We start from the raw sequence: 16499 nt of genomic DNA on the forward strand, positions 1-16499 counted from the left end.
TGTAAAAGGGCCTTTAAGAACACTTATGTTCAATGAAATGTCTTTTCAAAATCCAGAAATGTTATACTGATGATGACAAATTGGAGTGGTTGTTTAAATTAAAGTTATACAAGTTTGCGACCTTTGTCTGCAAAGCATTGAAAAACAAGGTTTATTTGTTTAATTATGTAATTTATGTTTCTATTCTGGTGTCTGGGCCGTTGCTGTAAATGATGGTGTCTAACCTTTTGGGCTGGGTATATATTTTTTATGCATGACTCAATAATAATAATAAAAAACATTTACTATACCTTGACAAAATTTGTAAAAAGTCATAGTTTTCTATGTTATAAACATGAAAATGTCAATATAAATGACATGTATTTGACGCCATACTGTGACTTTGTGTTTTTATTTTGGGGGATTTTCATCAGTACAATAATGTAAAGTACAATAATGTAAAGTCAAAAAGAAGTCTTTATCAGGCCAGAAAATATCATCTACACAGTAAAAAAACATACATGCTTCAGGTTTTAATGTTCTGTTTAACTTCACTAAATACCCTCAGTTTGAAACCCATTCAGAACAGGGAAATGCAAGCTGTCCAAACATAACAACATGATAACATGATGTTTTAGGTGACATGAGCAATTCCCATGTTTGCAATCAGCTTCTTTCTTTCTCTCCGGGTCCCTTGCTTTTCTCTCTCTTCCTCTACTCGTCCGTCACACTGAGCGTGGCGCTGCTCTTGGCCTTGCCCATTGTGAACTTCACCACCCCGCTCATGTCCACGCTGGTGTTTTTCAGGGTGAGTTTGTGGACCGTCTCGTGGTTTTCCAGGCGCACGGAGGGGCCCGGCAGGAGGGCCTCTCCGTTCAGAGTCCAAAGGGGGGGCTTGTTTATGGCGACGGACACCTCACACTGGAAAGATGCGGGCCCAGGCTCAGTCACCTCCACGTCCTCGAGCTCCTTGACCATTACAAGGGCTTGGGCTGCACAGAGAGGAAGGATTCTCATGGTAAGGAAAATGACAAATAAGAGAGAAACCCCAAAAATTACCCATTAGTACTGCTGAACTCACACATCCACTGACTTCTATTTTGTTAAAAACCCATCTAACCCGAAAGACATTTGGTAGTTTTGTAAGCTGGAGCAGTTGAGTTAATGTAAAACTCCTTAATTCACCTTTAGTTTGTGGCTCCTTCAAGGACATCTGACACAAATGCTTTAACAGCGCTTAACACAACTTACCTTCCACCATCAGCTTGGCTTTGGATGTGTGCTCCCCCACCTCGATGCTGTAGGTGCCCTCATCCTCCACCCCCACCTGCTGGATCACCAGTTTGTGTGAGCAGCCGTCGACCAGGATCTCCATTCGATCCGAGGGAACCAGCTCCTCCCTGCCCTTGTACCAGGTGACGCTGGAGCGGGGCGTGGAGACGGTGCATTCGAGGATCACTCTGTGTTTCTCCAGGGCGGTTCGATCACGCAGGGGTTTTACAATGGAAACGGGGAGTTCTGAAGTGAGAGGAAATGTTTTCATATCATTTACAGAACATTTTTTGTTAACACCCTAAAACATGAAGCAAGTAAGATATTCAAGAGGTAAAAATGGACTTACCTTCTACCTCAAGGTAAGCTGTAGATTCAACATCCTTGGCTACAAAGCGAATTTCCCCAGCATCCTCAGCTTTGACGTTACACATCAGAAGGAAGTGTTTTGTCCCTGAAGGAGAACAACTATGAGAAGCAGCCTTGGCCAGAATTGAATACTTTACTTGCCCATACAGTACACACTAAATGTACATCACTTGCACATACTTATATACTGGTACTTGACACTTTCACATGCATGCATATGCAGGTTCATGTGTTTTGACACCAGTATTTATTTACCAGTATACTGTATATATATGTGCAAGTGTAGTATTTAATTCTGGCCTTCCCATAATTTATTTTGTTTATAAATCCCCACTGGGGAAATTACAATGTACACTCTGTGTACACACTTTGTTAGTAATCACACACAGGCCTGAAATACACACACATGCTCAGGACCTATACATGCACTAATGGAGAGCTGAACTAGCGTCTTCAGCGGTTGGAGGGGTACAGTGCCATGCTCAAGAGCACCTGGCAGTACCCAGGAGGTGAAGTGGCAGCCACCAATCCACACTCCGTACTGTTTGGTCCATATGGGGACTTGAACCAGTGACCCTCCGGTTCCCAACCCAACTCCCGAACTCCCTACGGACTATGCTACTGCCACCCATAATGAGACACTCTATGTTGTTTTATCCTTTTGATTTTTCAATCCCAGGTCTTGCTACTATATGCCCCCCCGAGATCCTCCTACATACGGGTCTCACAAATTATCTCACTTGTATTCCTGTCCCTACTATCTTTAGACATTCAGCACAACAGATGTGCTGCATGCTTCCACATTTGCTGCATTTGTTACTCTGATCTGGGTGCTAAGTGAGCTAATATACTCTGCATGTATTCATCTTTTTAGAATCACTCAGTCTCATTAACAATCACCCGCCTCCTTATCTGACCTTCAGTGCGGATCTTGATCGTGCTAGTGGGCCGGATCCTGTGGCCGTCTTTGTGCCACTCCCCAGTGACATTCTCCAGAGAAACCTCACACATGAAGACAGCATTCTGGTCCTCCTGAATGTAAAGGTCCTCCATATGATGCACTATCTCCAGCTTATGCTCTGCAATGTTAGTAAAGAGATTTAGATTAGCAATATTAGAAGCCAGAGATGTTATAAGCAGCAGATCATTAATGTCCACATAGGTTTATGTGCTATATGCTTTTTTGATTGTAATTATTTTCAATATGTAACATGATGTGTGTAGTAGCAGGCCGTGTTCAGATACTTACCAAAAACCTCCAGAGAACAGGTGGTGTTGATTTCCCCAGTGTCACATGTGTAGGTGCCAGAGTCCACCAGAGAGCACTGTATGATCTGACAGAACCGCTTCCGGCCCATGGAGTAGATCCGGCAGTTCTTCCCCGGCTTCAGCTCCGTCCCGTTCTTATTCAAAGAAGAAAAGGAGCAGCGGCATTCCTTGTAAGTTTTAGATCTGTCGCCACAACATCTTGCATTTTTCCACATTGAGCCAAAACATAGTAAAGAGCAATGAGGGTATTTATTGGTTCGTTTTACCTTAAGCCACCTCACTTCGATGTTTTGTCTGGAGAATTCACACTCCAGAGTGACTGGAAATTCCTCCTCCACATGGACGTCATCTAGCGTTCTCAGGATAAAAACTGGAGTCTCTGTCAATTTAACAAATCCAATCAATGAGTCAGTGAACCAACAAATCAAAAATCTAAAGAATCCAACACTCTTTTGGTTATATTTCTCTGATTATGTAATAACTAGATGGTTTTATTCTCACCACCATGATCTGCCTTATGTGGATTTTGAATAGTTTTACAAAGCTAAATCAGAAACTACCAAGACCTTATGATGGAGCAGCATTTACCTTTGACAGTGAGCCTGGCGGTAGTGCGCACCCCTTCAGCTGAAAAGACAATAGTCCCCGTGTCTTCCAGGGTGAGGTTGGACAGGGTGAGGCCATGGATTAGCCCATTGGCGCTCACCCGCCACTGGTTGTTTGGTTTCACCCGGATGCCGTCCTTCTGCCAAATTCCCTCCACATCTGTATGGGAGAGTTCTACCTCGAAAGAGGCGGTCTCTCGTTCGAAGGTTTCCTGGTCAGAAAGGCCTTTACGGATGGAGATTTTACGGGCTGGAACGGAAGAGATGAAGGAGATGAAGGAGTTTTTTTAAATCAATAGATACAATAACGTTCTTCTTAGGAATGGTATCATGATTAACGATTCTGTTCTGATAGTCAGAAAAGATGCATGTAAAGAATAATTGCTAAATCCTGGGGAAAACATCTGGTAATGCAACATTTTGGCATTTAATCTCATAACTATATACAGTATAATGACACTTCTTTAAGACATAGCTAACCCTTTCACTGTATAGAACACTGTGTTTCAAAGTCAACAAAAGGTAGTTCAAATTTAGAACTAGCTCAGTTTATCGCATTACAAAAACAACACCTACTGGAGCTCCATGGTCCATTGTCCCAGTGTCATTCAGTACACTATTGTATAACAGCATGGCTGTGTTTCAAATACCTTCCCACACGTACAGGTCTAGCCCTGCTATTCTTAGTAGAGTTTTGCTCTTTGTCATACTGTGAAAACGCCAACATGTACTGTTTGTTGGTTACCCAGAACTCATTTGTGTCAGATACAAATCCAGTCACAAAGCAGTACCCAGTAAGCAGTACTTACTATTGAACTATTTCTACTTATTGGAAGTATTCAAAAAATGAATCTGTTGTGGGTCCACAGAAAATTCATTAATTACAATATTTTTTTAAGATATTCTTTTGGGGATTTTAGGCATTTTTTGACAGGATAGCTGAAAGGGGGGTGAGAGAGAGAGAGAGAGAATGACACACAGAAAAAGGCCACAGGTCAGAGTCAAATCCCGGGCCCTCTTCATCAAGGAGTAAACCTCTATATACTGTATGGGCACCCGCTCTACCAACTGAGCCACCCGAAGCCCAATTAATAACATTTTAGATAATTGCTAAATTATTTAGGTCATTTGTCAAGCAAACATACAAATGTCAGTTTATGTCGTAACTTCTCTTGCAACATTTCATCCACACACTCCACCTTGGACCACTTACGTTCTACATTGAGCTTGACCTGCGTACGGTCATGCAGAGTCTCGCAGCGATAGGTTCCCCGGTCTGACAGAGTCAGGTTTTGGATGGTCAGACTGCGTTTGCAGCCGTCCTGGGCCAGCGTGTGTCGGGGACCAGGCTGGATGACCACCCCTTGCCTCATCCACTGGACCTCTCCCATTTCAAGGCTGATCTCTGTCTCCAAGGTGGCCTCACCAAACTCTTCTGCCATGACAGCCTCCATTTTCTTAGTAAACGTGACCTGAGCCTCTGAACATTATGAGGACAGATAGAAATCAAGGTTACAAGGAACTGCTCCTCATTCTGGAAATACAACAAATCCTCTGTTTTCCCTCATTAAATGGTCTTACCCTGAACTTTGAGGCTGGCTTTGCTTATTTGTCCCTCAGCCTCTGCTGTAATCTTCGAACAATCCAACATCTGGCACTTTTTGATAACCAAGGTGTGGCACAAACCGTTCTGGCTTGCCTGGAATCGATCGCCCAGGGTGATGGCCTCATTGTCCATCAGCCAGACCAACTGGACATCCTCAGGGGAAACCACACATTTAAAGGTGGCATCTTCTCCTTCAAGCACAGTGGTGTTGTGGAGCTCTGTGACAAACTCCACCACTCGTGGCACTGAAGAGACAAGAATGTTCGTGAACCTGCTACCCCACATAAGAAAAGACAGCCAAAGCAAAGCCATTTTAAACACATGCATACTTACTCTCTACTCTGAGCATTGCCACTGTCTGGTCATCTCTGGACTCACAAGCATACTCTCCAGCATCTTCTCTGGTTAAACGGTGGATGGTCAAGCTTCGCTCAACTCCATCCGCCCGAATGGAGAACCTCCTACTTGGAACCACCTCCACCCCATTCCTTAGCCACTGGACATCTGCTTTTGGCTTGCACACCTCACAGCGAAGGGTCACCATACCATCAGCATGGGCCACAGTGTCGTGAAGTGTCCTCACGAACTTGATTCTCATTTCTGTGAAAAAAACAAGGTTAATATTGCTTTTCAGTCCGAACAACAATTGTTCTACAAATTTACCGGATCACGAGATAAAACTGAAATTCGAACCTTTCACCAGCAAGCTGAAGTGGATCTGGTCTGTGTCTACATCGCAGGTGTATTCGCCAGCATCAGAGCGCCTCAATGGCTCGATGATAAGGGTGCGCTTATGGCCCTCCATGAGTGCTCGCGAACGTTCGCCTTCAACAAGCGTCCAGTCTTTCATCCAACGCACTACAGCGCTTTCCTTGGACACATAGCTCGTCAACGTCACCCCCTCTGCCTCGTAACCCGTCACAACAATGTCATCCTCCTTGTTCACAAACGTAACTGGAGGCTCTTTGATGGAAAAGGATGGAGAAACAAATATTAGATAATCTTGCAGTCATGTTGATAATCAACATCTGTGGAGAAATCACTGTGAGTTGTTACCTTGAATCCTGACAATGCTGGTCATTTTATCTCCCACAGCATCACACACATACTTTCCAGAATCTGAAGGCTGGACATTTGAAATGATAATTTTCCTCAGAGTGCCGTAGCTCTCAATGTAGGTCCGAGAGTCACTGGTAAGAAGCGTGTCATTACAGTACCATTGGACGGGGGCGTTGGCACGGGACAATTCACAGGCCAGGATCAGGTCTTCCCCGGCCATCATCTCCTGGTAGTCAAGGGCGTTTGAGTTGCCCACGATTGTTACTGGTGGCTCTAAGGCCAAGCAGAAAAGACAGATGATTTTATTTAAGGGACATTTTTAAAAACAAATAATTCACCGAATCAAATTCACAAAATTACTTTTATTCTCTACCTTCTACTGTAACCTGGAAGGAGATGTTATCATCTCCAGCATCCAGGAAGTACTCTCCCGAGTCTCCAAGTTCAGCGTTGAGGATGACCAATGAGCGGAAAGCACCTTCTTCCTCCTCGCAGAACCTTTCATCGCCCTCAACACGACAGCTATCCTTGTACCATTTTGTGACGCCATTGGCTCTGGAGAGCTCACACTCCAGCACAACATCATCCGAAATCAGGGATTTAACGTTTGTCTTTATCTCTGTCTTTCTTAGGATCTTCACTGGAGGCTCTGATGACACATGATAACATGTCGACAGACAATAAGACGTTAAGGTTGGTTTTAAATTGCATTTGGGGACAGAAATCATCTCCAAAGTTGACATGACATTGCCTTTTACCTGAAACTTTGACCTGGAAATCAATTGTATCATCAACAGCGTCACAGGTGTATTTCCCAGAATCCTCTGGAGTGGGAGAGTGGATGGTTAGACGGTGGATGAGCCCGTCATTTGTGATGGTGATGTTACTACTCTCCTCTACTTCTCTGCCGTTTAGCCACCACTTGACTTCTGCACTTTGCCGGGACACCTCGATCTCCAGTACGATCGGTTTCCCGGCAACACTCTCCAGTTGGTCAGGGGTGTTTTTGGGACGAGTAAGCGTCACTGGTGGCTCTTAAATCAATAAAGTCATTAAAAGCGTCATGAATGATAGAAATGCTATAAAGATTACGTGATGCTAAATAATTACCCTTATGTCTTCATTCTTACCTGCAATAGTGACCAGGAAGGCCACAGAGTCATCTTCAGTGTCACATACATACTCCCCTGTGTCCTCCACAGTGGTTATGGGTACAACCAGCCGGCGTTGGGCCCCGTCCACCTCCAAGATCAAGTTAGGACTCTCCTCTACCTCCAGGCCGTCTCTGTACCACCGGACAGGGGCATCCGCGTGGGAGATCTCACAGCTCAGCTCCAGCCTCTCGGGGGCCAAGTGGGTCAGTTCCAACTCTGCTTCACCGGGGGAAATGATTCGTACCAGTGGCTCTGGTGCAGGAGGAGAAGGATATTGAATGTAACCTTTTAAATACTTTGGAAATTCCACACATTTGTATTTGTTGTATGGTATAATCAGAAGCACTAAGGGAAATGTCCCTTACCCTTAACACTAAGCTGGAAAAAGACAGAGTCTCCATCCGTTTCGCAGACATACTCTCCGCCGTCCTCCACCGACCCGTTGAGGATAGTCAGCCTCCTGTAAGGACCCTCAGATATGAGCTTGATGTTGTTGCTTTCCTCTACCTCCTGGCCGTCTTTGAACCACTGCACCCTCCCACTGGAACGAGACAACTCGCACTGCAGGTGGATCTCCTCTGAGACATAGCTCTCCATCACAACGTCATCCTTAGGTTCCACAATCATCACTGGAGTCTCTGCGTTTGTAGTTAGAGGAAGCAGATTGACCGCTAATCAGATATCTAATGCAGCTTATTTGTGTGTAAAAATACATTAATTGAGATGTTCTGCACTTCATTGGAAAATCTAGTGTCTTGAAACACTGCTCGGAACAACAGCAGTCAGAAAGGTCCCTCTACCTCTGACATTGACAGTGAACTCCACGCTATTGTTTCCTGCCTGGCAGGTGTAGCTGCCAGCATCGGAGGTTTCTGCAGAGCGTATGATCAGCCTCCTCATGGTTCCCTCTGCCTGCAGAGTGATGTTGTCAGTGGGCTGGATCTCACTGCCATCCTTATACCTAGTGCACACCAAATCACACTCAGACAACTGTAAAACACAGGGTTATAAACCAGACACAAAATAAGAAAATTTAAAACTACCAGTGGTACGGTATGTGAAAAAATAACAGAATCCTTAATTGATAGAATTTGAAAACAGAGCATAAATAGAAGCACCAGTTGGTCATTTCATATCCATTTTTACTCCTCATCGTCTTACCACACAACGTTGGCGTCGTCGGTGAAGACATGGCAGAGCAGCACCACAGGGTCCAGCTCCATGCTGCTCTTATGTAGGTCCTCCTCTGGAACTGGACTGAACTCCACAGAAGGACCTAAAAAAAAAGAGGGAGGGATGGATGGATGTCAGCTGGAACACAAGGCTGCCTACTTAAAATTAGAAATATTCCTACTACAATTTTTCTCAAAAACTTTAAACCAAATGGATGAAACATATCCAAAAGTTTACAATTTAATGTTCAGAATTTGAAATACAATTTTGAAAATGAACATCTGATAAGTTGTAAATGCCAAATGATCACTTAATTAATTATGAAAACTTAAAAGGAGTTAACCAAGAAGGCTAACACAAATTTGGTCAATTGCCTAAAAACATGGATTGTTATATAGTTTCACAATGTGAACGAGCAACAGCGTTCTTAAAATATACATTAAGACCTATATTTACTTTTCAAAAACATTTTACCTGCAACCTCCACGTTGAATTTGACGACATCTCCTGAAGTTTCACATGTATAAACTCCAGAGTGAGATGCATCAGCCGACTGAATCACGATCCTCCTCATGTTGCCATCTGATTGGATGTTGAGGCCATCGCTCACCTGGAGCTCCTCGCCATCTTTGAACCAGGATACTTTTGCGAAGGGGTGGGAGACTTCACAGTAGAGTACAATGGGGTCACTAATGTCCACCCTCTTATGGGTGTCTGAGTCTGACAGAGCATTGAATTTTACCACAGCAGCTGCAAAGAAAAAAGAAAATAGAAGAATAAACAACTCCAAAGAATTGCCTCCATCACATGCTAAATTTAACAAATAACACCTACGTTGAACCTTGAGAACAGCTGAATCTCGGACTCCATTGGCTATGAACGTGACCTCGGCTGTGTCTTCTGCAGTGCACGTTTCAGAAATGACCAATGAGTGCTGTGCTTGGGACTGTTGTATTGAATATCGTCCACCATGCTGCAGTTGAGCACTATTCAGAAACCAGGTTCCAACCATTGGGGCAGACAATACGATGGAGAAGTGAGCATCTTCTCCTTCCACGACCTCACAGCCTTTGAGCCTAGTGCAGATCTTGGGTCCAGGAACTAAGGAAAATAGAAGTAGTTGAATTACAAGTTAACTAATTAAAGCTGAGAGCAGCGATGAACGGACCCTTGCACTCTGCCTGTCGGCCCTAAATTCCTTTGACTATGTGGCTCTAGGGAACACACACTATTTATACGTCATGTTGATGTCTATCATGTGTAGACGTGTAGATCACACCATATAATGATTTACATCAGGGTTTATTTCCTGTTACCAGTTAGTGGTACTGTAACTCCAAAACCAAATTTCATAGCTCGCAATCTTCACCAAGTCTGACATACTATACGTACCAATTTTCAGCACTTCATTTCTGTGCTCAAATGCATAGAATAATAGCAGAAAGATTAAGAAACCTTAGAATTTCAATAGGGCCTTCAGCCCAGATGATGTTAGCGCTAGGGCCCTAATAATTTGGTGTTTTTTAATGTAATTGTTCTCCATTTTCAAAGCAGTTTTACCTTTGTGGTAACAATTGGTTTCCACTTCTTACAATACACATGTTTTCTTGTTGGTGTGCTGATTTATTATTCTTATATATTCTGTAAGTGTGCTCTTTGTCTTATATGGGCTGCTGTAGCACTGAAATGTCCCAACATGGGATCAAAAAGTCTATTTAATATAATCTAATAAAAAAAAAAAAAAATCAAACTCCTGCAAACCACGCTGGTAAATAATCAAATATGGCTTTCCTGCCCTAAAACAACAAATACAGATACTTATATTTTCCGCTGTAGCACTGAACTTTCCCAATATGGGATAAATAAAGTCTATTTATATAATCTAATCAAGCCAGAATCTACTGATTACACATGTGAGTCAAATCGCATGCCTGAGAAAAGGTTTCCAGATCACTGATATGTTGGCCAAGTTCTATTTACTATGTTTGGAGAAAATGAAGATACATTTGGCAAATCTACATTGCTCAGTCCGATCAGGTTTACAGTGAAATACATAGACATAACAGACATACATAAACACATGTGCAGTTCTAATTCCCAGTACTTCCTCACCCAGATGAACAGCTTTGGGGAACTCAACATGGCCGCTTCGCCCATACTTGTTGATGCAACAGACACGGAACCGGTAGTCGCCATCACACGGCACACTGTCGCCTCCGATCTCAGCTGAAGTGACGGTCTCTGAAGTGAAACACTTGTGCCACTCTTGGGAGCCCACTTCCTGTCTCTCCAGGACATAAATGGATCGGGTGGAGGTCGGGCTGTTGGGTGCAGGATTCCAGGTGAGCAGAGCGCTGTTGGGTCGATCCACATCCATTTTCACTCCCACAGGGCAGATAGGAGGGCTATGTCGTGTGGCTAAACGTGGGAAAGGATAAAAAATATAATTGGGTATGTTTTAACATTAGAAGAACCAAAACGTAAAGCTAAAATATTTTGCAAAGCAGTTCTGGGAACTTAGTATACTAAATGTACCTTTGACTTTGAGACGTGAAGACGTCTTGGATCTTCCGGCAACAAAGGTCACCACCCCTGAGTCTTGATAGGCCACGTTGACGATGACCAGAATGTGAGTTTTGCCAAAAGACTTCAGGATCGTCAGGTGCGTCTCACGTAGCTTCAAACCGTCTTTATACCAGTTGATCTCCATGTCGTCGCTCTCCACCTCCACGCAGAACGCAGCGTTCTCACCCTCCAGGACCTCCAGCTTCCGGGGAAGCTTACGAACAATAGTTCCTGGAATTAAAATAGGAAAGGGTTTTATTTAATTGCATTGAACAACAATTTAAACAGTCAATTCAAGCATCTTTATCTCTACATTGAAATCTTGACTGCTGGAAAATGTTTCAACCAATCAGCTGTAACCCTGTCTTATTTGCACACGGTTCCACAAATCTAAAATACTATATACCCACATTCAGGACATTCAGGACAACATACCTTTAACTGATAGCTCTGCGATGCTTTTCGCTCCATCTGGCATCTCACAGAGATACACTCCATCGTCATCGGTCCCAACATCATGGATGGTCAGTCTTCTTGTGGCTCCTTTCTGCTCCATCCCATATTTACTGCTGGGCGTCAGCCGCTGGTCCTCCAGGTACCAAGCAGATGGGATTGACTCATTGGGCACCTCACACTCCAGCACGGCGACACCCCTCTCCCTCACCTCCACGTCTCGTAATGGAAGCCTGAACCGCACAGCTGGGCCTGAAAAACAATGGGTAAGTGTACATGTTAAAAGTGGACGAGATTTGCAATGGTTATTGTACTTGTAATACCATAAGGAGTATACTTGTCAAACATGGCTTAAATTGACAGATATAAATACATATTAAATATATAGTATTTTTGGTTAAGACACACTTTTTCAGTTCGCTGGAATCTCTCGTGCCAACCACTGAATACTTTTGATTCATGATTATTTTTTGCTATATTATTATCTGTACAGGCATGTTGACCTCAGTACCAAACTGACAATTATGATAGAGGCAGCTGGCATGGAGCAGGACTGCGCATATGAAGAGGCATGTCACCCTGACAATTATCTGCCCATTATGAAAGGGATTAGGACAAAAATAATCAGCCACTATTAATGGTGATTCCAATGCATTTTTAACATAGTGCAAGTAATTAGCCCTTATTCGCTACAGCCAGTGGTTGGACCATTAACCCTCATGTTGTCCTCAAGTCAAATTGACCCGTTTTCCTATATCAATGTTCTTTTTAATTACCCAAAATAACATGATTGATTCCACACAGCGGCTTTTGGCAAGTACAAATCTCTACATTTATTAATTTTGGGGCTTCTTATTCAATTTTATAGCAATTTTATATGTTGTTCGGAGAACAACATTGAATTGGTTTTGAAATAGTATTGAGTAAAAGTTGACATATTCCAGTCTGTGATTATCCATCAACATACATTCCTTGAATTTTATTTTAATTCCTAAATTTTGCTTTTCTAACTCAAACATTAGGTTTAATTTCCTAAGAATTAGGTTTATTGACCATAAATTTCAAGCATAACTGTAGAAGTAAAGTTAATAAGTTAAAAAGAGACAAACATTGAAAAAAAGCATCAAAAGTGTTGTAAAAAGGGACACAAGTGTAAGAAAAAGTAACCAATATCAACAAAAAGCCTCAACAAAAGTCCTTATTTTTTTTTAAATTTTGATGGGAAGACAACATAAGGGTTAATACTTTCTGCTTGTTTCCACTGTAACTTGTATTGTTGTATTTTATCTGATTTTATATATTTAATTGTTTTTAACTATTCTTTAATGTTTTGAACTACACTTTGCTTGCCCTGTTGCTGAAATGTGCTATAAAATAAAGCTGCCTTGCCTATATAATTCTATAAAACAGTCTCTTGAAATGTATTATTGCTCTTGACGATGAAGACTTATGCCTTTTTGTTTCGCGTCTTTGTTTGTAAGTTTGACATTTTTTACATGTTATTTACATTCACATTGGTTCTCCATTCTTCTAATAATCCACTGTCATTTTGATATATGCCATTTAACACTTAGAAATCTGTGTTTAGCCAGTTATAACATCAGGAAAAGTAGGGAGCTATCTCCTACCTTTGACAGACAGGTGGACAGCGCTGAGGGTGTTTCCAAGAGCGTTCGATGCTGCACACACATACAGTCCTGTATCTTGCACTTTACAGTACAGAACCTTTAGTGTGTAGTAACCTTCTCTGTCCTCAAATATCAGATGACGCCTTCCGGCGTCTAGAGGAACCCCATCTTTCTTCCAAATGATCTCCGGCTTGGGCTTCCCTGTCACAAAGCAGCGGAACTTGGCGTGTTTCCCCTCTGCCACCGCAAACTTCTTGGCTTTAGAAACCCGGACCGGCGGCTCCTCTATGACCCTCGACAAACTGAGCCTCCCGCCCCTGTGCTTCGGCGACCACTCGTTGTTAGAGCGACTATTAGAGGACATTTTACTCTCCTCCCGTTCCGGCACAGGCTCGACAAGAAGGACGGCACCGGCCAAGGCCTCGCCATAGCAGTTGACGGCCCTGCAGGTGTAGACACCTTTGTCTGGCATGCGGGTCCTATAGAGCTTGAGCTGGAACCAGCCGCCATCTTGATTGCTCACGCTGAAGTGTGCGCTCTCGAAGATGTCGTTCAGCTTCTTCCCGTCTTTCTCCCACGTTACCTCGGGCAGAGGAGTGCCCCAGGTTTTGCAGGAGAAGGCGGCGTCTTCTCCCCGATCCACGCGCAAAGAGAGGGGCTTGATGAGAAATCGTGGTTTATCATCAGACGTTAAGTCAACCTCCTCTTGTTTTTCACCATTCTGCTTGTGCTCTCCATTCCGCTCCTCTCCATTTTCTTTGCTGTGTTCGCCATTTTTCACTATGCAGTACCCATTCTGGTGTCCTTCAAATTCGCCATTATCTTTCATTGGTTGCTGCACACCATTGACCCCTGATTGTCTTTGCCCACCTTCCTGCGGCCGGGCCTCCCCTTCCACTTTCAGGGAGGCTGCTGCATAGGTTTCACCAATGCAATTTTTGGCCTTGCAAATATACTGGCCAGCATCCTGTAGAGTCACTCCAGTAATTGTCAGAAGGTAAGCTTTTCCCTCCTCAGAAAGCTCGTAGTGTCCATCAGACAAGATCTGGATGTTTTTACGCTCCCAGATGACATCAGGACGAGGATCCCCACCAATTTGGCACCTCAAAGTGGCGTCTGTGCCACACGGTGCCACCACTGGGCGCGGGTAGCCCAAAACACGAGGTGCACCTCCGAAAATATCCATGACGAAGTCACCCTCTCTGTGGTTTGAATGAAGAAATCACCTCTAGTAGAGCTTCTTATCTTTGGTGAAGGAGCTGGAAGATGAATAAAATGTATATGTAATTAGGCAATAAGCTTAAATGGAAACAAAGATGCTAACTAACTATATACTTGCTCAGACCTGTTGACCGGACACAAACCCAAAGTCACAATCTCAACACTAAAATGAGAGTTTTTGTCCTTTGACTCTAGTGGCACATTGTCCTCTGTACATTTCTGTTTACACATGACCTGAACCAGATGATTGCATGCCAATGTGAGGTATATATATATATATATATATATATATATATATATATATATATATATATATTTCTGTTTTTACATACTGTATTTAAAAAACAAACAGTGACAAAATATTGCAAACAATACACTGAAACAAAGAACACATCCAAGGGCCAACAAGAAAAAAAAAGAAAAAAAAATTAATTAAGTGGAGGAAAAATGGGAGGGAGGGAGGGAGGGAGGGAGACAAAACAACACACGCAGAAACAGACACACACAAAACACATACATAAACAGACACACGCACATACAGACACAAGACAAGGGACCATACAATGGGAGATATTTCTGAAGGAAAATTTGGAATGTGCTTTGATAATGACTATTTAATGATTAGTTCGTCCAATGCAGATTGCTGTGTATTAAAATCTTTCAAATTTTCAAAATACTGAATAATGAAGGTACCACAGCTTAACTGAACATGTCTAGTGAGGTGTTTCTCACACACTTGGTGCTTTAGTAAAGTAGGTTTTGAGAAAACATAAACCACCCTCTGTCGTCTCTCAGCTGGTGCTGTAACTCATTGAAGAGTGTATTTATAGGGTTAAGAGTGTATTTAAGTAGTCCGTCCAAAAAAAGACACCAGAGACCATGTGTCAGATAGCACAAAAACTGTGCAGAGACACACCTGCAGTCACTAACGAAGACACAAGTGACCCATTAGTTCATGTATATTCAGAGCATGAATGTCAGTTGTCGTTTTGCCTAAATCCTTAAAGATTTAAAGCTACATTTGTCTTTCTTGAAAGCGTCTTTTTGCATTCCAGCAGCTCATGTAGCAGTTAGTGGAAATCACTAGTCTCTCTCATGTGGCCCATTTGTTTCCCTTTATGTTGTCACCATCTTTCTTTTGGCGTTACCCGTCCCTGTTGCATGACGCAGCACACCCTCGCAACTGATGCACATCCTCTGAACCGCAACGTCATATAGTCACGTGCCATGTCTTGGCTTGAAAATAGCTCTTGGGGTAGCATATAAGATATTTCATACAATGTGACACAGAACAAGCTCAGCTACACATTGATAATTGTGCTGCCACATGGATAGAAATGATTCTACTTAAGCAGGCCTGAATTAGAAGCAGTGTCTAGAGACATTAACGGTGGGACAGGAAAACCAAGCACTCAGAGGATAAACTTACCGCTATATGAGTTGTCGTCATTAAAGCATTCTGTCACTGATGTGAGGATTACTCAAAAATCGTGCCCTTAAAATGTTCACGCTGGCATCAGTTAATTCATACGCGCTTTGATCCCTTCTTCAAATTATTCTTTGATTGGTGGAAATGGCAGATATTCGTCATGAAGCTTTGGGAGACACCTCAGCTCTTGTCCCTTGGCTCCTTGGGTTTGTTGTTTGTGGATTCTGGCTCCTATTTGACACACCTCCTGGTTACTTAGAGTCATAGCAAGAACTAAATTAAATCTTCCATTCACACTTGTCGGCCAACAGTCACAGGTATCATGTCTTGGTTGTGTCCTCAGTTTGGCGTTAGATTGCAGGTGGCAGAGAGGAAACTGACCAAAAGTCTTTCAGCCGAGTGCTTAGTTTAAGCGTCAGCTCTGATACTGTCATGGTCCAACAGCTAAAGAGTGACAGAGAGAGTTGGAATGGGGCTGGGGTGGGGTGGGGGGGGTGGGGGGGGGGGCATCAACTGCTTTCACAGCTGCTGCCAGTGCAATCTGCCATCTATAAATACCAGCAGCTTCTATGACAGTGGGCCAGATAAAGTTAGGCCCTCCATTCACAGACCGTGGCTCAATAAAGATAGAGGGGAGGCCGAGATCTGCGATGGATCGCTCAGCTTAACAGATTCCCAAAGTCTAACCTCAGAAGAGAGAGGACACCCCACCTGCTG

General features: G+C 43.1%; 1 protein-coding gene across 2 annotated transcripts; it reads right to left on the reverse strand.

Moving 5' to 3' along the window:
* Positions 1-372: 372 nt before the first annotated feature.
* Positions 373-16229, reverse strand: obsl1a (obscurin like cytoskeletal adaptor 1a). 2 transcript variants are annotated; one of them, XM_034864774.1, is made up of 25 exons: positions 15783-16229; positions 13133-14391; positions 11487-11756; positions 11022-11282; positions 10599-10904; positions 9321-9587; positions 8961-9236; positions 8475-8589; positions 8114-8274; positions 7679-7951; positions 7290-7565; positions 6918-7193; positions 6533-6808; positions 6157-6432; positions 5794-6063; positions 5434-5700; positions 5076-5345; positions 4708-4974; positions 3478-3744; positions 3156-3268; positions 2870-3023; positions 2538-2699; positions 1601-1705; positions 1231-1497; positions 373-971 (listed from the first exon to the last, which is right to left on the reverse strand). In XM_034864774.1, exons 2-25 carry the CDS (start codon positions 14316-14318, stop codon positions 694-696), a joined length of 6639 nt encoding a protein of 2212 aa, XP_034720665.1. In that variant the 5' UTR covers positions 14319-14391; positions 15783-16229; the 3' UTR covers positions 373-693. The 2 variants fall into 2 exon arrangements, with proteins under 2 accessions (XP_034720665.1, XP_034720666.1); XM_034864775.1 differs by lacking the exons at positions 6918-7193; positions 7290-7565; positions 7679-7951.
* Positions 16230-16499: the final 270 nt, after the last annotated feature.

Source organism: Etheostoma cragini, chromosome 24, assembly GCF_013103735.1.
Source record: "Etheostoma cragini isolate CJK2018 chromosome 24, CSU_Ecrag_1.0, whole genome shotgun sequence".
Taxonomy (NCBI): Eukaryota; Metazoa; Chordata; class Actinopteri; order Perciformes; family Percidae; genus Etheostoma; species Etheostoma cragini.

What these genes read in the sequence shown, in the direction of transcription:
- obsl1a (XM_034864774.1), bottom strand. Translation starts at nt 14,318, where the DNA reads ATGGATATTTTCGGAGGTGCACCTCGTGTTTTGGGCTACCCGCGCCCA. An exon ending in TTCACGTCTCAAAGTCAAAG is followed by an intron (nt 10,905 to 11,021) that starts GTACATTTAGTA and finishes TCCCACGTTTAG; the next exon opens with CCACACGACATAGCCCTCCT. An exon ending in CGCCAGGCTCACTGTCAAAG is followed by an intron (nt 3,269 to 3,477) that starts GTAAATGCTGCT and finishes TTAAATTGACAG; the next exon opens with AGACTCCAGTTTTTATCCTG.